Genomic DNA, 22,900 nt, shown 5'->3' with positions numbered 1-22,900 from the left:
GCGCTGATATGAAACTCCCTGGCAGATTAAAACTGTGTGCCGGACGGAGACTCGAATTCGGGACCTTTGCCTTTCGCGGGCAAGTGCTCTACCAAGTCTGCCAGGAAGTATGATATCAGCGCACACTCCGCTACAGAGTGAAAATCTCATTCTGTGATTTGAATATGGCAGTCATTGTAGTTAGGGGACAGTTTGTGTATGACAATCTGCACAGATGATGCAAAAAAGATGAGATTCTTGTAACATTTATTAACAAAAATTCGGCCCATATTACATTTGAAGTGAAGTATATGTCATGTGGACACTACGCTGGCAGCCGGCCCCGGGCGGCCTAGCGCCTCTTCTCGAAGCGCAGCTGGATGCCGGTGGTGGGCAGCAGCAGCACGCCGCGCCCGTTGAAGGCCAGCCGGCGCGGCGTGGCGGCCGTGGGGCGCACGCTGAAGCGCGACAGCACGCTCGCCAGGCCCACCTTGGACTGCAGCTGGCCCAGCCGCATCCCTGCAACACGGCGACAAGCACCGCTTACTCCGTTCCTAGTTCTAAGCAGACAGTATACTAGTGCCCCAGTGAATCTCACACTGCTCAGCCAGAACATTACTACCGCCGACCTACTTTCGATACAAACCCATCCAGGCGACAGCAGCGTCGTCTGGCGAGGCGTGACTGCTGGTCAGGCACACACACGGTGTGCGTAGTACCAGTGGGCGTGCTGTACGTGTGTAGGATGTGGAAGGTACGTGAGCTATCTGAGTTTGACTGGAGGCAGATTTTGATGGCCTGCAAGCTCAGCACGAGCATTTCGGAAAAAGCGCGATTTGTCGGGTGTTATAGGATTGCTGTCGTAAGTGTCTTGAACACGTTAGTTAGTTAGTTGCATGTTCCATTGATCAATCGCACGGTACGGTAGCCGTTATGATGTGGAATGTGTCAAGTGCACAAGAAATGCGCATATGAAACAAGATTTTTTAATATATTACAATACAGAGTTTATGATTAATATTTCTATTATTTTCCCCATTACCTTAAATGGCACAAAATGCATAAAGTATATTTATAAATTTATTTATTCCTATTCAAGACTTCATCTATGGTATAGAAGGAGTTATCATGGAAATATGATTTCAATTTATTTTTGAAGCTATTACTGCTGTCTATCAGACATTTTATTTCATATGGTAATTTGTCGAAAATTTTTATAGCAGCATATTTTACCCCTTTCTGTGGCAAAGATAGGTTGAGTAAACGATAGTGTAAGTCTTTCTTTTTTCTGGTGTTATGAACGTCACTGTTCTTTTGAAACTGGTCCTTGTTGTTCAGAACGAATTTCATTAGTGAGTAAATGTACTGTGAGGCTGTTGTAAGAATGCCCAATCTTTTTAAAATATGTCTACAAGATGTGCGACTATGAACCCCACATATTATTCTAACCACTTTCTTTTGAGCAGTGAATACTTTTTGTCTAAATGTTGAGTTACCCCAAAATATTATTCCGTATGACATCAGAGAGTGAAAGCATGCAAAGTATGTTAGTTTACTAATTTCTATATCCTCAAAATTGGCAATTATTCTGATTGCAAATGTTTCTGAACCTAGTCGCTGTAGAAGAACCAAAATATGAATTTTCCAATTAAGATTCTCATCTGTGTGTACACCCAAAAACTCTACCCTGTCTACCGACTTCTGTTGATGTGTTATATTTATTGAAGGAACTGTACTTTTTGCAGCAGAAAATTTGATATATTGTGTTTTTCAAAGTTCAGAGCAAGCCCATTTGCAGAAAACCAATGAATGTCTTTTCCAAAGACCTTATTTGTATCAATTTCAATTGGAGTTTGTCTTGCCGGATTAATAATGATGCTTGTATCATCAGCAAACAGTATCAGTTCAGCTTCCTGTGTCAGATAGGAAGGGAGGTCCTTCACATATATCAAGAACAGAAGGGGACCCATGACTGATCCCTGTGGAAGACCTAATGTAATTTCACCGCAGTTAAATGAAGTGGAAAACTTATTTAAATCACTTGGCCCATATGAGGAAACTTTTTTGGTTCCTGTTCTGTAGGTGCGACTTAAACCACTCATATGCTATTCCATTGTACCATAGAACTGTAATTTCTGTAATATAAGATCATGGTTCACTCAATCAAATGCTTTGGAAAAGTCACAGAAAATTCCTATTGGTGACATTTTACTATTTAAAGACTCTATTATGTGGAGAGTGAAATTGTATATTGCTGTCTCAGTGGAACAGCATTTTTGGAATCCGAACTGTGATTTAGTAAGTATCCCATTACTGTTGAGTTGGCTAACCACTCTTGAGTATATTATTTTCTCAAAGATTTTTGAAAATTCTGTAACCAAGGATACTGGCCAATAATTATTGACATCTGTGGTGTCCCCCTTTTTGTAGAGTGGCCTGACAATGGCATATTTTAACCTGTCTGGGAAAATACCTCGAGTTAGTGATGCATTACACATGTGACTCAAAACATCAGCTGTAATTGCTCCACACTGTTTTAATATCTTATTAGAGATGTCATCTACTCCAACAGAACATTTATTTTTCAAAGATTTAATAATTTTACTTATTTCACAAGAGGTTGTTAGGTGAAACTTAATCTGACTAAATTTTTTTAAAAACAGACTCTTCCATGTACTGCCTGCCTTTTTCTTTTGAACTGTTCTCACCAATGTTTTCTCCTTCACTTAGGAAATGGTTGTTAAATACATTAGCTACTAGTGTACTGTTGGTTAGGTGGCGAAACCGAGACGAAACTACGGGAACCTCTTATTATAGATGTCGGACGTCGTAGGCTGCGCAGACTGGTAAAACAGGACAGGTGGCGAACTGTGGCGGAACTAACATCAGACTTTAATGCTGGACAGAGTAAAAATATGTCTGAACACACAGTGCACCGAACACTCCTAACGATGGGCTTCCGCAGCCGCCGATCATGCATGTGCTAATGTTAACACATGACATGCGCAACTACTACTGAAATGGCCACGTGGACATCGGTATTGGAAGTTGGCGCGGTGGCACAACGTCGGATGGTCTGATGAATCCCGACACCATCTTCATCATACCGATGGGAAGACGGTGGGGCACCGTGCTGGCCGAGGAGTATCGCACGCCTGGTTGCAGACCACGTCCACCCATTCATGACGACAAAAAAACGGTTCAAATCGCTCTGAGCACTATGGGACTTAACATCTGAGTTCATCAGTCCCCTAGAACTTAGAACTACTTAAACCTAACTAACCTAAGGACATCAAACACATCCATGCCCGAGGCAGGAATCGAACCTGCGACCGTAGCGGTCGCGCGGTTCCAGACTGAAGAGCCTAGAACCGCTCGTCCACACCGGCCGGCCTCATGACGACAGGAGTGGTATTTTTCGACTCCGTGTCACGAGGCCAGGAGTATGATCGAGTAGTTCGAGGAACACAGTGGCGAGTCAGAACTGATGTGCTGGTCCCCAGCTCGCCAGATCTGAACCCGATCGGACACATCTGGCATGTGACTGAACGTGGCTTTAGAGGTCATCACCCCCTCCCCGGAATTCACGGGAATTAGGTGACTTGTGTCTGCAGATGTGGCGCCCATTCCCTCCATTAACCTACCAAGGCCTCATTACCTCCATGCCACATCGCATCGCCGCTGTTATCTGCGCCAAACGTGGACGTACCAGCTGTTAGTTGGGCGGTCATGATGGTCTGGTTAATCAGTCTATGCGTATTTAAGGCCAGTTTGTAATTATGTGCAATGAAGTGAGTGTGTTAGCACGTTTGAACTTTAATGACAGCTTTATCAGCCACAAAAAATTTCAATATATACACTAATGGCCATTAAAATTGCTACACCAAGAAAAAATGCAGATGATAAACATGTATTCATTGGACAAAAATAATACACTAGAACTGACATGTGATTACATTTTCACGCAATTTGGGAGCATAGATTCTGAGAAATCAGTACCCAGAACAAAGGCCTTGATACACCTGGGCATTGAGTTAAACAGAGCTTGGATGGCGTGTACAGGTACAGCTGCCCATGCAGCTTCAACACGCTACCACAATTCATCAAGAGTAGTGACTGACGTATTGTGACGAGCCAGTTGCTCGGCCACCATTGACGAGTCGTTTTCAATTGGTGAGAGATCTGGAGAATGTGCTGGCCAGGGCAGCAGTCGAACATTTTTTGTATCCAGAAAGGCCCGTACAGGACCTGCAACATGTGGTCGTACATTATCCTGCTGAAATGTAGGGTTTCGCAGGGATCGAATGAAGGGTAGAGCCACGGGTCGTAACACATCTGAAATGTAACGTCCACTGTTCAAAGTGCCGTCAATGGGAACAAGAGGTGACCGAGACGTGTAACGAATGCCACCCCATACCATCACGCCGGGTGATACGCCAGTATGGCGATGACGAATACACACTTCCAATGTGCGTTCACCGCGATATCGCCAAACACAGATGCGACCGTCATGATGCTGTAAACAGAACCTGGATTCATCCGAGAAAATGACGTTTTGCCATTCGTGCACCAAGGTTAGTTGTTGAGTACACCATCGCAGGCGCTCCTATCTGTCATGCATCAAGGGTAACCGCAGCCATGATCTCCGAGCCGACAGTCCATGCTACTGCAAACGTCATCGAACTGTTGGTGGAGATGGTGGTTGTCTTGAAAACGTCCCCATCTGTTGACTCAGGGATCCAGCCGTGGCTGCACGATTCGTTACAGCCATGCGGATAAGATGCCTGTCATCTCGACTGCTAGTGTTACGAGGCCGTTGGAATCCAGCACGGCGTTCCGTATTACCCTCCTGAACCCACCGATTCCATATTCTGCCAACAGTCATTGGATCTCGACCAACGCGAGCAGCAATGTCGCGATACGATAAACCACAATCGCGATAGGCTACAATCCGATCTTTATCAAAGTCGGAAACGTGATGGTACGCATTTCTCCTCCTTACACGAGGCATCACAACAACGTTTCACCAGGCAACGCCGGTCAACTGCTGTTTGTGTATGAGAAATCGGTTGGAAACTTTCCTCATATCAGCACGTTGTAGGTGTCGCCACCGGCGCCAACCTTGTGAGAGTGCTCTGAAAAGCAAATCATTTGCATATCACAGCATCTTCTTCCTGTCGGTTAAATTTCACGTCTGTAGCACATCATCTTCGTGATGTAGCAATTTTAATGGCCATTAGTGTAGTTATTCTCTTGCGCTGTCGAAACACTATTGCGATTAGTAGATTATCTGACCGGTTCCATTGCATTTGAATTGCCAGATTGGATGTTTTCGTGTCTTATGGAGGAAAAATTATTAGAATACAGCAGTAACTAGGACATTTCTTGCCAATAAAGTATATCACTCTACTTTACAAAATTTCAGATGATCCCTTTATGACATGTAACTCAGTTTGTTCGAGAAAACAGTAGGGCTGTATAAGATTCAGATATCGATTCCCTGTTAGAAAACACGTAATTGCTTTCATAGACGAGGACGCAGCATTAAGCATAGTTAAAATATATAATCATGTTTCCGAAACACCACGACGGAAGAATTCAGAATGCGGTACGGTAATGCGAGAATGTTTGGCATACAGGAGAGCAATATGTAAGATGTGTATCTGAAGAAAAGTAACAAAATGGAAAAATAGTCGAGACGCGATATTGTTACAGTTTCCATATTTGCTGACAAGGAGATGACGTGTCAACAGGCGGTTCAACAATTGTAATGGAAGACATTACCGATAAATAACGAGATAGAAGCACCAGGGAATAAACGTTCTAGTGAGTAAGGATCCCTCGTTCAGACGTCATTGCGAAGAGTACAAGATATGAATCAAGGATGGGGCTGCCAACTCAAGATAACCAAGTCACTCCCTGTACTACTTGCCCATCGGACCATGTACAGCCTAAGAGAAATGTGAACGCTCAGAGTGATACTGTAGTGTCCAACCTCCTTGACCAATGGTCATGTCTGACGATGATCTTAATCTTGAACCTTCTCTTGGAACATTACGAAATTATGTGAGTCTACCTGCTCTTGGTTATACCTTACAGTACAGTAACTGATTTAGGAATCTATGTCTTCCGACAAAGTAATTCAGCTGGCATCTTCCTACGCCTCCTGACATTTTCTAAGTAAACCTCCCGATTCTGTGATATTGTTTACATTTTATTTGCTATCAATACCTGAAATTTATTGCAGAACTCAAAGGAATCTTTCTGCTGCCGCACCTCTTCTACTGATGCCATATTCTCCTGCGAAAATCAGCCACGCCTGGTCCGCTGATTGCAGCGATGTCAGCCCAGCGATTCCATCGAGAAATCGGCGTAGCCTGGGTATTTTCTCAGCAACAGACAGTCGCCGTAAAGCAATATTGCCAGCAATAGCTCTCAGACAACCAATAACATGTTAGCACAAACTTCACAACAAAAGAACTAATAAGAATATTTCCTGCAGCTACAGACAACCTTGGTACAAGCATAACAGTGATATAGAAGGTTGCGTACATCTTACTCTCTGTCTTGGCAGAGTTATTTAATTTTTCTCTCTTCACATGTATCCAAACGTACAGGGGAGATGTAAAGTCCACCAATGGCTAAGGACAAAAATTCACAGATAGCCCGTAGTTAATCGACAAGTAGCATCTGATCACTTAATATGGAGCCCAAATATATAGACACTGGTCGTTGTCGTCCGATGTAATACTGCGGAACCAGACGAGAACTGCGGTGACTTTAGCAGTCAGTATATGTATTGGATTCTTTTTTTTTTTATTGCCAAGCTGTTCCGATTCCTAGACATGACGGCAATCCCGGCAGAGTTGTAAAGTCAAGATGGAAGCCAAACTTTACGGAACGGTCCCCAAACACTGTCCTCGGACTTGTCCCTGCCACTTGCCCACACGGCCCTTATCCGACCGCAGATTCACTGACGCGCGGATTCCGGCACCAGCTGCCGGAACAACGTAGCGGTGGCGGCAGTCTTCGTGCCCGTCTCCCAACTCTCAGTCCGCGTCAGGGCGCATCTCCCTGTCCTTTGCAATGCAAACACAATAGTTTCCTCTACGCAGAAAAGACCCGTGATTACTTGCCGAATGTACGTTCTATTTTACACTTCAGAGTTCCTGTAGTGCTCTTTGAAGGACGAGACCATGTTGCACAGTGTGTATATAATATATTAATATTTAATTTTGAGAACTAAATACATCACTCTAAAAAAATAATACCAGTATTTGCAGTATAAGAGAGAAAGAAAGTGTGAAATTGCGAGGTGTCAAACTCGTCTCCAGGGACTGGGACCTTCTCAAACTCTGTGGGGATAACACAGCGTCAAACGCAGCGACAGAGCTACGAACTCTGCTGGCCAGTTAGTCTGACTGCACTGTAGTGCGACGGCCTGCAGGGATAACGGTTTCCTTGTTGCTGTCCCAGGCTGTTAAAAGCAGGCCAGTTTAACGCTGGTGTTGTGGTGTTTGCCACAGTATTCATCCACTCGAATGCTAGGCCCCGGTTAGGTCTTTCCCAGGCAATCCAAACATATAGCTTTCAAAACACATTTTATTCAACATTGGTTATGCCAGACAACACTAAAAATAGAAACCAAGCAAGTAATGCAATAAGTCCATTAACGACATTAGATGTAAAATTTCGTAAGCAAACAAAGGTTTATAGGTCTCACCAAAGTTGAATATTGTTTTTTTCAAAGTTTACTACCTGTTTATCCTCTCTGTGAAACATAGGAATGGTTCAAATTGCTCTGAGCACTATGGGACTTAACATCTGAGGTCATTAGTTCCCTAGAACTTAGAACTACTTAAACCTAACCAACCTACGGACATCACACAGCCGGCCGTGGTGACCGAGCGGTTCTAGGTGCTACAGTCTGGAACCGCGCGACCGCTACGGTCACAGGTTCGAATCCTGCCTCGGGCATGGATGTATGTGCTGTCCTTAGGTTAGTTAGGTTTAAGTAGTTCTAAGTTCTAGGGGACGGATGACCTCAGAAGTTAAGTCCCATAGTGCTCAGAGCCATTTGAACCATTTGACATCACACACATCCATGCCCGAGGCCGGGGTCGAACCTGCGACGGTAGCGGTCGCGCGGTTCCAGACTGAAGCGCCTAGAACCGCTCGGCCACACCGGCCGGCCCGTGAAACACAAAAATGGTATGGTAGCCCAATGAACGAAAGAAAATTAGGGGAAAATCCGTGTAGTCCCAAATTTTCGCACGAAGCTATGAGGGAATGCCATGAACAACACACTAAAATTCCTTACTGGCGGAGTGTGAGCGTTGGGGTGCAGTAGCGTTTAAATGTCATCTTTTTTTATGTTTCTCTCGAGTTGCTGGAAACCCGCATCTCCTAGCAAAAATGTTTTCCAGCACAAAATTAAACTATAGTAAATTTTCTACGAAAAAGCTCCAATTCATTTTTTTCTCTAGGACTAACAACTTCCGCGTTCGAGGGATGGAAAAAAATGCAGATTATTAAATGTACTATTCGAACGGTATGAAATTAATCTTTATCTTTAAATGAGTAGGTTAAAAACAAATATTAAATTTGTGTACCGCATCTAAGTGCAGTATTGCCGTGTTAAGAGATAAATTGTGTTCCGGGGGCCTAACAGGCTGGGTGGAGGGAGGAGGACAATGTGTGGATGTGTGGCAGAAACGCGTTGGAACGCACTTCGCCAGATTTTGTTCCTGCACTTCACTCCTTCAAAGGCCTGCAGACTGACGGTCGAGCGGGTGAAAACTGTTCAAACGTGTGTGAAATCTTAAGGGACTTAACTGCTATGGTCATCAGTCACTAAGCTTACACACTATTTAACCTAAATTATCCTAAGGACAAAGACACACACCCATGGCCGAGGGAGGACTCGAACCTCCGCCGGGACCAGCCGCACAGTCCATGAGTGCAGCGCCATGTGGACCGGTCGGCTAATCCCGCGCGGCTCGAGCAGGTGGTTCCCCACCACTCTGTGTGCCGCGCTACACCACAACAACAACTACTGGGTGTTTCACAACGTTATACAGACCCTCCACAGCGTGACTTACGAATCACTGGCGACGCATTGTGCAGACATGCCTGCGGAGTGTGTCTCTTGCACAGAATGGTCAGCACTACGTGGATTCCAGATCTGTGTTACTAATAACCCTAACGCAGGCAATGCATACGGACAGAATCTACGTAAATTTCAGCAAACTGTTCTATACAGCTAGAGGGGAAATTGATTCTTAGTCATCCTATGCGTCAGCTGTAGAGTTCTTCCGGGAAAGGTAACTTCCCCCACCATAAGCGCTTCTCGACTTTCAGTTTACAGACAGACAATACCTGTTCTGTCCAGTTCTGTTAAATGAGTGGACAACAAAACTTCACTGAGCTCTTATTTATATGGCGCGATTATTTTCAGCCGGTCGGAGTGGCCCAGCGGTTCTAGGCGCTACAGTCTGGAACCGCGCAACCGCTACGGTAGCAGGTTCGAATCCTGCCTCGGGCATGGATGTGTGTGATGTCCTTAGGTTAGTTAGGTTTAATTAGTTCTGAGTTCTAGGGGACTGATGACCACAGCAGTTGTCCCATAGGGCTCAGAGCCATTTGAACCATTTGATTTGATTATTTTCAGTTTATTGAATGACTACTGACATGCTTTTGTAAGTGAGATATTATGTGAGAAAGCTCAACAGATGGAGCTGTCAGCTGCCTACCACAGTGAACAACCCTTCCCACGTGTAAAACGCTGTCAGTATGTGTTCGACAATGCTGGTTCACTGGCCCCACTAACACTGGTTTGAATCCTTTTCGCAGGACGAGGGACAGCAACCGCATCACCCCAGCCTCAGCACTCTCAAAATCTGAAGAGGACCAGTAGCTTCAATCGTCTCTCTCTGCAGCAGAATTAGGTCACAAAGGTGTTATAGAACTTCATACATAGGATGACAATTATTGAACTATATGACTAAAACGTAAATTAATTACAAACTAAGGCGTGCACACAGTTTATTCAGCATGCAAACATCCCTACAGATATTCGGATTTAGTTTATGACATGTTCTATGTGCCTGCCATCATTGGCGATGATGTGGCGCAGACAAATAGCGTAATTCTGCATGACCCGCTGAAGTGTCGGAACATCGTCACTGTCGATGACCTCCTGGATGGGTGTTTTCTACTCAGCAATGGTTTTGGGGTTATTGCTGTACACTTTGCCTTTAATATAGCCCCACAGAAAGCAGTCGCCTGTGCTCAGATTCGGAGAACATGGCGGCCAATCGAGGCCCATGCCAGTGGCCTCAGGGTACCCGGACGGCAAAGTGCTCCTCCAGGACATCAGACACTCTCCTGCCTCGACGGGGTCGCGCACCGTCTTGCATGAAACACACCTTGTCGAAATCAAGGTGACTTTGGATAATGGGGATGAAATCATCTTCCAAAACTTTCACGTACCGTTCGGTAGTCACCGTGCCATCAAGGAATTTCGTGACTGGACATTGCACACCACGCACTTACCCGTAGAGGGTGAGGTGACTTCTCGATTGCGAAATGCAGAGTCTCGGTCACCCAAATGTGGCAATTTTGCTTATTGACGAGCCCATCCAAATGAGAGCGGGCTTCGTCGCTAAACCAAACCGAACCGCGCATACTAATTCCCATTACGACCCGCAGCCAACCGTGCAATTTGAACGTCTAACGCAAACCGTTTAGAAGTGATGATGAGTTTATTTCATATAGTCAATAATTGTCACCCTGTGTTTTAACATAAGTCAAGCAAGACATTACAGCAGATTATTGTTCCAGACTTGTATGTGACCAGTCCCATTCCATCGGAAATGTTCACACCTACTTGCAACTCACTATATAAGCGCCAGCATTTCTTGAGTGGAAAAGATTTATGCAGTCCACAATTGATAGTAAAAGAAGTACTGTAGCTTTGAGCTCATTCATTAACTCACCAATAATGACTAAAACACAGTTACATGGCTTTACAATAGCCTGACAACAATAGACAGTAGCAAGGTGCCACATATTCCAATCCCATCTCTTTCCCACCAGTTCTACACTGGCCACTGAAAATATCACAATACGAGTTAAACACACAGGAACCAGTTTTACATAAAAGCTCACTTAACCACTGCAGATGAGCAGTCATTCAATAAACTGAAAATAGCTACACTATATAAGCACGTGCCCAGTGAAGTTATACCGTCTCTTTACGTAAGAGAAATGGAGGAAATGCTGGGGAGGTATAGTTTCCCTGTAAACTGAAAATGGAGAAGACCTCGTGGTAGAGGAAGTCAACTTCCCAGAAGAACGGCACAGCTACCATACCAGATGACTAAGAATCAATTTACCCTAAAGGAGTATAGAACAGTGTGCAGGAATTTACACGGATTCTGGGCACATGCAGTAGTATTATCTGATTTCCTTGTACCTTTAACCCACCGCCTGGGCATGTCTGCAGACTGTGTCGTCAAATTTTCATAAGGGGGGAACTACTTGCTCGGCCTTCAGTTTGCAGACCTGTGAAGGACCGAAGTGCAATCCGGCGACCTCACTTCCCTCGCACTTCTAGCCCACAAATCCCCACTCCCCACCAACCAGTGTCACCCACGGAAAACGATCTGTCCCTTAATACAGCTCTACTGCTCTTAGATGTGGTATACACATTTGATATTTGTTTTTAATCTACTTCATTTAAATATTAGGAAATGTTTTTAATAAACTCCGATTTTTTCGTCCCCAGTAATGTGGAAATTGTTGGTCCTAGGGAAAAAATGAATAAGACCGTTTTTTAAGAAATTTACTGTAGTCTAATTTTGTATTGGAAAACATTTTCGCTAAAAGCCTCGGTTTCTGAGTTATTCAAGAAAAACATAAAAATGTCACCTTCAAACGCCTCCCACTCCAATGCTCACATCCCACCGGTCAGGACTTTTAGTGTATTATTCATGACGCCCCCTCCTAGCAAAGTTCAAAATTTTGCTACTACTCATTTTTCCCTCTAATCGATCTTTTTTGGGCTTCGTTGACTTGGCTGTGGTTATTTTTGTTGACATCGAGGAAGTTTTTCTAATTAGTTATGTTTTTGTGTTACGGTCTAGCCAACTACCAGGCGTTCAGCAGGTATGTATTTATTCTAATCGTATGCGTCTCTCAGTCCACATCCACCATCCCATCTTCTGCTGCCACTCTCTCTATCCACCCGTTGCTCCCCCCACTCTCTGTCCATTTGCTGCTCAACACCCTGTCCGTCTGCTCCTTCGCTTCTGTCCATCTCCTCCCCCTCCCTCTAAATCCATCTCCTCCTGTCCCCCACATCTCCTCCTCAGCCTCTCTGTCTCCTCCTCCCCCCCATGTCAATCCCCTCCTCCCTCCCTTTGTCCCTCTCGTTCTCCTCCTCCCTTCTGTCCATCCTCTGCTCTCCATCTCCTCTTTTTCCGCCAATTTCCTTCTCCCCATCTCTCTGCCCACCTACTCCTCCCCTCTACTTCTCTGTCCCCCTCTTCACCTATATCTGTGTCTATTTCCTCCTTCCCTTTCCTATCTGTCCATCTCTCCTCACTCCATTGTCTCTCCGCGATATCACCCCCACCCCAAGAGGAGGTTGCTGCCTCTTAGCACCACAACATTTCTTTCCACTTAGTAAGTAGCGTGAATATCAAGTTTGGATGAAATTGATTCAGGAGTTTAGAAGGAGTTTTATATCCTCCGCTTTGCTTGCTTTCGCGCATCTCACATATATTTTACATATATTTAACATATTTCGCACATATTTGTACCAAAATTTCACTTGCATCTTTACGAATTGCGCCTTGCAGTTTCGTTTTAACGTAGCTCAATGTTTATGGCGTCACATTTCCTGAACTTTGTGCCATACAGTGGTATAATTTTCCAGATATATTCAGCGGCATATATAGATACTATCTTCGAAATTTTGTTGCGAATAGTCAGTAGCAGAGAAGTAATAAATTTTAACGCCGTCCCTCACGCAGTTGTTTTTCACGCATCTCAGTGTTTATGACGTCATAACTCCTGAACTATGAGTCGTACAATGTTGTAGTTTATGAGGTACAGTCTGTGGTATATGTGAATACTGTCTCTAGAGCTCATCTTGAATACAATTTGTAGTAAACAAGTAATAAATGGAAACGCCATGTCTGATGCCGCAGTTTTATCGCATGAACAGCGAAAAATGTATGAAGTGATAAACTTTTTTTTCCTTTCACCATTTTTTCGGGTTCGTTAGCGACAAAAAGTTTCTTTAGGGTTTGAAATTATATGAAAAGTTTGTTGCAAGTAACTGAGTCCTCTCATTCCCAAATACTGTATGAACAGCATCTGAATTCGCGTGTCGTGGGCAGCACTCCGTTTTCACCTCTCATCCGTTTGATAGGCAGGTCGTTCCCATCCCAGCAGCGATTCTTTGCAGACCATAAATGATATGTGGTCCAAGTTTTGTTCAAATCTGTCCAGTGGTTTAGAACGAGATGTGGAACATACGCATATACGTACATGCGTACATCCATTTTCTTTAAATGTATAGGTTTTTAATTTCAGTACTGGAGTGTGAATAAAAGCATTGGAATATAGTACATTTTAGTGAATATTTTGTATCTAAATTTCATAATCCATCGGTTACGCTGGACGATATTATTTCTGACTATTGAATAAAAAAGGTAGTATTCATATTGATATGAAAAGATTGCTTACGGTAACGAGATACACACAAGAGTTAGGCATCAAAGTAATCTACCTCAAACGTACGAACTAGATTACAATTATTTTTGTATGCTTCCCTTCAAAATTAGTGCTTGGGGCGCTACACGCTTTCAAACTCATAGAGTCAGTTACACAACAAGTGGCAATTTTAGAATTTCATCCCTCTTGGATAAAAATTTCGGGGGCGACCAGGCAAGTGACTGATTATTTACGAAACCGTTACGTACAGGATGTGCCAGTCCGGTTCTCGAAAACACCACAGCACAAACATCACTACAGTCATTAACCATGATCGCTTGTAGGCGTCACATCTGCTGCAACAAACGTCTATTTGGTCACGTACGTGTTTCATACGTTCACGGTTGCGCGAAGACAAATTAGGTGACCAGTAGTCCCCACCACAAGGGGCGTTCTGTCCCCTTCCTCTGGCTGCCCCGCTCCCTCGCCTTCTCTCACCTCCAGTGCTGCCAGTGGCTGCCTGTAATTTGTCTTTGTTGTTCTACTTTTTGTAAATGAAAATTAAGTTGTTTGTTGCTATGCCTACTACTGTTTTAAATTCACTGTGCAAAAGAACTTAAGGACCTTTCTTTTTGGCTCTAAGGTGCCTGCAACCTCCTCTGTCAAGGTGGAGAGCGCGGCACCCTGCGACGCTTCGAACAGCAAAGTGGCGACGCGTGTTGAACCAAAGCCAGGGCTCAGGAGCTCATGTCACGCGTTATGCGGGCGAGTTGACGTCGCTTTGGGACGAAATTTCATCACAATTCTGACCGCCGGCGCTATGGACGTGAAAAATAGTGCGAAGATCGTCACCTCCCCACAGTCTTGTCCGCATCTCGCCCACGCAGCGGCGCTGGACTTCAAAACAGTGATGCCCAGATCTGAAACCGCACGGTTTTCTTACCGCTGGCTGAGAGAAACGCTTGAGACGCACCGTCGGCTAGAATTGACATGAAAATGCCTCAGGAGATGGGATGAAGGATGTCAGTAAAACCACCCCTTAAATTTAGGCGCTAATTACCGCAGTAGAAAACGACGGTTTGAAGTGCGATATGTAGCATAACGACGTTCCTGCCAACCTCTAACATTGCTCACACGTCGGGATGGTTCAGTCCCCCCTGTACACATCGTGGGACGGCAGCAACATCGCTGAACGTAATGTGATGTCTGTGGAGTGTAATGCGACCATCACTTTTGCTCTTATATACTGTGTGAAGCCACTAACGACCGTTCAAAATATGTGATGAAATCTGAAACGTCATCCGAAGCACGAAAGGATGCTTATGCTTTTTCGTCCGTCCTGTTTCACTCTCTCATGATGGGTGGGTGACATTGACTCTTGCACGAATAAAGTGACAGAGGGTGGCGCTAACTTCCCGCACTTTGGCAACACCCTCACACTTTTGTTGAGCACTTTAAAAATGTGCCTGCACAGAGATGAACCTACGCGCCTGTGTGCAGGAAAATCTTTGGACACCCCTGAAATTATGCGTACCCGCAAGCAGGCATGAGAACAGCAGTGTAGTGCCGCTCAGCTGAAGGGTCGCCCGCACACTGGCGCCTAAGAATCGGTCGAGGGCTCTTACTGTACAGCTACATTTTTAAAGAGCTCAGCAGAGATGTGTGAGTGGCACTGAGGCTGTTGCCAAACTGGGTGGTGTTAGACAGACCCTATGCCTTTTTGTCCGTGCATTCCTCAATGTCGCACCTACCCGCGATCACGTCACAAGTGGGTGCAAAGCAGAAGGACTGAAACAGCATAAAGACCCTTTGCTGCTTCCGATCGTGTTCAAATTTCGTCGAATCGTCTTGAATGGTCCCTTGCAGTTTCACCTGGTATACCAGAGCAAAACTGCAGTCGAACTACACTGCAAAGGGGTCAAATCACGTTTAATAATATTGCAGCCTTACGATACTCTTAGAGAAGGGTTGAATCGTCCTAGAGCGCGTGCAGTGTCACAGGTTGTCAAGAACGTCGTTCTCTTACACATCGCACGGCCAACTGTCATTTAGACTGCGAAATATGTGTAAATGAACGCATGAAGGGAAGAGGTGGTTTCACTGACGGCCTTTATGCTACCACCTGAGGCCATGTCGTGTGTATTACGAGGGGTAGGGGGAGGGGAGGGGCACAGAGGCACCAGAGAAATGGTGCGATGTGGGTAAGGTGGGTGTGACGACTTTGCCTCGTGTAACACGCTCACAGTGGCGTTGGGCAGAACTGTTGTGAAATTTGGTGCCAACGTGACATCATTTATCCACGATACAACTGATATGAATATCTGACCTCTGCCCTTTTTTCGCATTCGCCGACTCCTCGCTGTTTGGACCGTGTCTGCGACAGAGGGTGACGCTGAAGGGCGGCACGCTTTTCCACAGTTACAGAGAAATGTTGTAGTCAGCTTTGAGCCGAATTTCAAACTTCTGCGTCTTATTGGAGAACTGACGGGGTTTCGAGTAAGTGATCCTTAAATACTTTTGCGTATTGCATTTACGATTTGTGCTGTCGTTATTTTAAGTGTTGGATGCCATATAAGGTGCAATGCTTATCTTAAGACGAGCGTTGCAGTGAATCTAATGCAAAGCATGTAGAATCCGTCTTTAGTAGTTATAAAGTGCCTATGGCACTCATCTTCCCTGAACAAAAAAAAGAAAAAAAAATGCAATAAATAGGCGAATCACGCACAAAAATAGCTGAGGAATGTAATCTGTGGATGATCCTCGCTAGAAGAAAGGACACATTAGTGAAACATGTGCCACAACTTGCAGGAATACTTTATTTCATGTTGGAAGGAGCAGTATAGGAAAAAAACTAGTAAGGATACACAAAAATTATATGCAAATTAGATTACAGTGCAGTAGTTACGTATATATGAAAAGGTTAGCACAATGTAGGGAAGAATGGAAGCTAGTTTTGTAGCAGTGCGAAGTCTGATGGCATAAAGAAAACACAACTGCAATATATGGTGAATGAGATGGACATAGTAAGAGGCGCAGCAGACTAGATTCAGTGAGAGGAGTTGCGGCCTGGATATAGTGAGAGAGAGAGAGAGTGGCATGGATATAGTAGAGGACCAGCATCCTGGTTATAGTGAGAGGAGCAGCAGCTTTGCTATAGTGAGAGCAGTAGCAGCCTTGCTGTAGTGAGAGGAGCAGTGGACTGGATATAGCAAGAGGAGCAGTGGTCTGGATATAGTGAGAGCAGCAGCGGTTAGAATATAGTGAGAAGAGCAGAGAATATGATATGGTGAGAGAAGTATGGGCCTGGCTATGGTGGTAAGAGCAGTGGTATGGGTGTCGAGAGAGTGGCAGTGAACTGGATATAGTGAGATGAGCACTGGCTGGGATACAGTGAGAAGACATGAGAACTTAACATAGCGGCAGCCTGGATATATGTAGTGAGAGGAGCAGCGGCTTGGATATAGCGAGAGGAGCAGTGGCCTGGAAAGAATGAGGGGAACAGCAACACAGATTTGGTGAGATGAGTAGCAAGTCTGGAGCAGACCGAGCTCTGAACAGACTGAACGACTGCTCGATTATTGATTGATTGATTGATTGACCAACTGATAATATCCTTCGTGGCTATGAATCAGGTGCTGCTAGATGGAACATTGCCAGTGAGTTATTACTATTATGGCGCAGCCCCTTGACAGTGAAAAGAATGTTGAACAAGAGAAAAATACGATACCAAAACATATTTGCACTAACATCAAGAAAACTACCAACCTATGCAGATGCGAGGGCCATCTCCAAATGGCAGGTAGACGTAGGGGTGCCTCTTGGCCTTTTCCTCCTCCGAAAACCTCTCTGGGTCGAAGCGCTCAGGATCTGGGAACACCTCTGGGTCGTAGTGGAGCCCCAGTAGACTGATAATGATTCCCGTTCCTTTCTCGATGACGACGTCGCTGTCTGGTATCTTGTAATCTTCCATGCAGTCACGGTTCAGAATGGGCAGTGGTGGGTACTTCCTCAGCGTCTCTGTTAGGAAGCAGAATGGGCGAAATATAGAATGAAAATTTAACAAGAAATTCTTGGACAACTTTGTAAGTGTAATGTATTAGCTTAGCATAAACACTTGCTTCTGTGGATTAATATCTAATTGGCAACACACAACACGTGTTAAATATTTTTTCACGCAATGGGGACTGGTTGTGGCAAAATGTGCAGCCTACGGAAACCCAGGAAACAGATCCTGTTCTGCGTATGCTCGATGCATCATACTCCATTCTTCCTGTAAGTGTACCTGACACAGTGAGTCGTCACATTGACTGAGAAAGGTTAATCATAGGCTGTAGCTGAGCAGAAGAGTCCATACCACAATCGTTGCATTTGATAGAGCCCAAATTTAATTCGAGAACCGAAACGTGTTGGGTACTTTTACTTAATCAAATAAATTTTGGTAATTAAATCGACAGAAAAGGGTATTCATGAGCAGTTTTCACGCAATAAGAAAGATATTAATCAAGAAAATGTAACGGAATTGAGCCGTGTCACGGCTCGGCATTTTGATTTACCCGCGAGGTTATTTCACTTGTTTTCAGCGCAGTGATGGGGGGCGTGGTCGCTGAGCGCTGGTGGCGCTGGTGCGCGAACCAGGAGTTTTTGGGAGGACGGCTCGGTCGGTATATTACGACAGGACGGCAGCGGCGGGGAGTCCACTGGTGGCTTCCCAGTAAGGACTGCGGAGAGAGTGGCTGTCTGCGAGCATGTGGGGAGGGCGGAATGCTCGCTTGCTTAGCGTGGTTCTCCGTGACCAGCTGTTGTTTGTTGGGCCTAGCACTCGAGACTGACTGAATTGATGTTGGTGAAAATTTGCTAGATAACACAACCGTCGTGAAATTGAAAACTTGACAGCGTTAACTCATGTCACCAGTCGTTAATGTTATTTCTGTCTTGTAGCTTACTTAACTGATATAAAATAATTTAGAAATTTTGTGTATTTGTCACGAAAGGTGAACTGATGTCACATGACATTGACATTTGTGTAGGGTTTAAGTAAAAAAAAAAAAAAGATCATCATGGCCACATTTATTTTTTAGCAGGGAGTAGGGAATTTGTCGCACTCTTGCCAAATTGGATCACAAGTTCAATATTTTTCTGGTGTAATTGTTAATATTTGTACATGTTGCACTATTGTACTATATAATATACCTTTTACTAACAGTATCTTTATGTTTCAGACTGGGGCTGCATGTTCTTCTAGAGAATGTTTAAAAACATTTTTTTTATTGCTATAATTTCCTTTTAAACTGTTAATTGTATAAACTTGGATGTATAACCAATTATTGTTAAATAATAAATTTGTGACAACAAGGCATGGACGAAATACATGTGCCTACACCTTCCCCATCCTGGCTCTGCTACCGTCTGTACATAACAGGAGCAATGCCCTTCTGTTGTTGAGAAAGGATCAATATGGTTGACATTACCAAAAGAGAGGGTGAGGGGGGGGAAGGGGGAGGGAGAGATAGAGGGAGGGAGGGAGAGATAGAGGGAGGGAGAGATAGAGGGAGGGAGAGATAGAGGGAGGGAGAGAGAGAGAGAGAGAGAGAGAGAGAGAGAGAGAGAGAGAGAGAGGGGGGGGGGAGGGGGGAAGGGACTGGGAACAGCGAGAAGCGACACTGGACCGTAACGGCGCGTCAGCTGGCCTCTGGCCTCCAGCTTGAAGCCGTTAGTAGACAACGCCTCGACTTGTCGCTGCAGACTGAGTCTGGATCTTCTTGACACGATCGCGTAAATTGTGAGAGAAATTTGCACCTTGCGAACTGTAGAAGTCATAAGCTGTGTCAGAGCAGTGTGTGAGGACTCCCTACCTTCCAACAAACTGGCGCCTTACCTGCCATGAGAGGTCTGCTGTGCTGGGCACTGACTACGCAACGTGGACGTCACGTGTTGGCATCCGTCTGTTGCAATCCCACAGCAGGTCACACACACACACACACACACACACACACACACACACACTGTGTCGAGGCTACTCCGGGTGCCTATCCATGTTGGCTGTGAGCTGAGGCCATGTTGCACTCCAGCTGCCCATCACCCACGGCTCCACTACAGCCCCTCGCGGTCGCTGTCATCACCACTTTGGCGACTGTCTGCACTGCTAATCGCCACTTATCATCATCCACTATATCTGCATCTACATCTACATGACTACTCTGCAGTTCACAACTGAGTGCCTGGCAGAGGGTTCATCGAATCACTTTCACACTGTCTCTCTGCCGTTCCACTCTCCAACAGCAAGGGGGAAAAGCGAACACTTAAATCTTTCCTTGCGAACTCTGTTTCTCTTATTTTATTACAATATTCATTTCTCCCTATGCATATAGGTGACAACAAAATATTTCCGCATTTGGAGAACGCTGGAGACTGAAATTTCGTGAAAAGATCTCTCTCAAATGAAAAACGTCTTTCTTTTAACAATAGCCAACACCACTCGAATATTATATCCGTGACACTCTCTGCCCTGTTTCGTGATAATACAAAACAAACTACCCTTCTTTGAACTTTTCGGATATCCTTTGTCAACAAATCTGGTAAGGATCCCATACAGCACAACAGGACTCTAGCAGAGGAAGGACAAGCGTAATGTAGGCAGTCTCTTTAGCAGACCTGTTACATTTTTCAGTCAATAAAACGTAGTCTTTGGTTTGCCCTCCCCACAGCAGTATCTAGATGATCGTTTCAATTTAAGTTGCTAGCAAGTTAAGCTCCTAGGTATTTAGTTGAATTGACAGCGTTTTGATTTGAGTGATATATCATGTAGCCGAAATTTAACCCATTACTTATAGTACTGTTTTAATTTTTTAGGGTCAAATGCCGCTTTTCACACCATACAGGTTCCTCACCTAAATCGTTATGCAATTGGTTTTTATCTATCGATGTCTTTACTAGATGTGTAAGGTGCCAAGACATGGGCACTTTCACGGTAGCCTACCAACATTAGTATTAATAGTAAAGGGACTGGCCAGGGAATCACATCATGGCTCTATTCAATTATGATAAATATGAGGCACTCTCGAGCAGTATTCCCTGCATGTCTGCATGATTGAGCCACTAACTTAAAGCTTTTGTGCAAAGTATCGGAAGTTGAGGATTGTGCAATGTAAAGTCTGCACATGGCCGTAGCTCGCCGGACCGCCGTGGGCAGCAGGTAGCGGTCACCGGAAACGCGGGACAATACGGCGCTTTTGCGGGTAGCCCGGCATCCGGAGCCACCTGGGCTGGGCAACACGTGGCGAAGACGGGAATTTCATTTGCCTAGGGGCGTTATGACCTACTCGATCATTGGGTAGATCTCAGTGGAGGGATTTCGGCGATGATAGAGCGTTCGAAATTTGCCGAAACTGAGTATTCTTCCGCGGCGTTTTCGTACGCATGGGAGACGAGAGAATTGTGGAGGACTTCGCCTTCAGACATCGAGCGGTACTTGGAAACGGCGTCTAGGCCATCGTCTTGGAAGGGAGATATACGGTCTGTATCGCAGTATTGCACCATCGCGTGTTCCGTGCAGAGTTCTGCGGTTAGAGCTCTTTGGTGAAAATCTCGCTTCTCAGCACACAACGCCTAACCACTTCCAACAACTTACCTAATATTCTCGATCTGAAGTTATACTTGCGAGGTGCCGAGTATTTATCAACGCAGCTGCCGGTAATAGGGGCGCGTAATTGCAAATTGTTAATGTGCCATTCTCAGGAGTGTGTGGGTGGACAAAGAGATTCACATTTTTTTTTGTAAATTTTGTCAGTTGCGGGGAATATCAAATTAAAATGACAATATTTCGATCGAATTATCGACTTCATTGTAGCTAGAATTTACCCTGTCCCAGTAAGCTTTACATGTATTCTAGTCACTGCACAGCTTGCCCAGACGGAGAGGAAAGACTGTTTGCAGCCTTCTATATCAGCGACGGACTAATAAGCTTACAGATAGTAAATGACAGCATCGTTTGCGAGCAGTCTAAGATTGCTCAGAGTGCCTCATAACCGTTTATACAGGGTGAGTCAGGAGGAAAGATACATGCTTTGAGATGTGATAGTATTAGTGATTCTGAACAAAAAACTTCATGTGGACATATGCCCTATTGCGAATGGTTTCCGAGATAGAACACGTTTAATATCACCTTTGTGCGTTCTTCCTTAATAGCTCGAAATCCGCACACTCCAACGAAAAGGTGTCTCAGTACACAATTAAACTAAATTTAATTTGCTACAAAAATGTCCTTTTTTTTGTCTGGCACTAACAGTTTATTCGGAGAGGTCGCGAGAATATTGAAAACCTCGCGCGACGCGCGTGAGCTATAACTTAGCTGCTTTTTGTAGGCCAGTTTGATGTAGTTTTACGATTTGATAGACCACAAGCATCCTGTATCAAAATGTTCGTCTCACCTTCCTCTGTATGTTAATGTGGTACGTTGTAAACAATGTAATGAATAATACAAAAAATAAATAGAAATGTACATTAAAAGTGTTGTATCTCGGAAACAATTCGGAATAGGTCATATATCGACATCAAGTTTTTTGTTCAGAATCACTAATGCTATCACCCGTCAAAACACGTACGTTTCCTCCTGACTCACCCTGTATAAATCAGGAGCTGCAGAAGGCCTGTATCACTTCCTTGAGGAACGCCAGGTATCATATCTGCTTTACACGATGACTTTCTGTTACTTACCACGAACTGTTTATCTTTCCAAAAGGGAATCCCGAATCCACTCGCACAGCTGAGACGATACTCAAGAGCCATGGAACTTGATTATAAGTGGCTTGTGAGGGACAGTTTCAAAATCCGTCTGGAAGTCTAGATATATGGAATCAATTCGATATCCTTTGTCGGTAGCACTTATTACTTCCACACAGCCTAAAATTCCCTCTCCAGCCAGAACAACAATTAATATGTATCTCCCCCTTCCAACATCGTCCTGCCAGTTTTCTTTTTTCCATCGATCACCAACCACACAATCAACCATTGCATCAAGAATCACAAGTCCAAGCAATAGTAGAAATGCTGTTGTCCCAAGCATCCCATCAACAAGCTACAGCGTCATGATCCAGACATGCCACGCTGAAGGATTAGCACCAACCACTCCCTTCCCCCATCAACGTCATTTTCAACAACCTCCCAACCCACAACCATATTTCCATCCAGTAGTGAATATGAA

At 44.6% G+C, this 22,900-nt stretch overlaps 1 protein-coding gene across 1 annotated transcript in view; it reads right to left on the bottom strand.

Moving 5' to 3' along the window:
- Positions 1-228: 228 nt before the first annotated feature.
- Positions 229-22,900, bottom strand: part of LOC126484388 (cytochrome P450 6k1-like) — a 153,510-nt gene continuing 130,838 nt past the window's right edge. Inside the window, exons 7-8 of the mRNA XM_050107882.1 lie at positions 17,467-17,718; positions 229-498 (exon numbers count right to left, since the gene is read on the bottom strand). Coding sequence (XP_049963839.1) covers positions 332-498; positions 17,467-17,718 — 419 coding nt within the window. The 3' untranslated portion in view covers positions 229-331. The remainder of the gene's footprint in view (positions 499-17,466; positions 17,719-22,900) is intronic.

This window comes from Schistocerca serialis, chromosome 6 (assembly GCF_023864345.2).
Source record: "Schistocerca serialis cubense isolate TAMUIC-IGC-003099 chromosome 6, iqSchSeri2.2, whole genome shotgun sequence".
Lineage (NCBI taxonomy): Eukaryota > Metazoa > Arthropoda > Insecta > Orthoptera > Acrididae > Schistocerca > Schistocerca serialis.
This window is presented reverse-complemented; position numbering and strand designations above follow the sequence as displayed.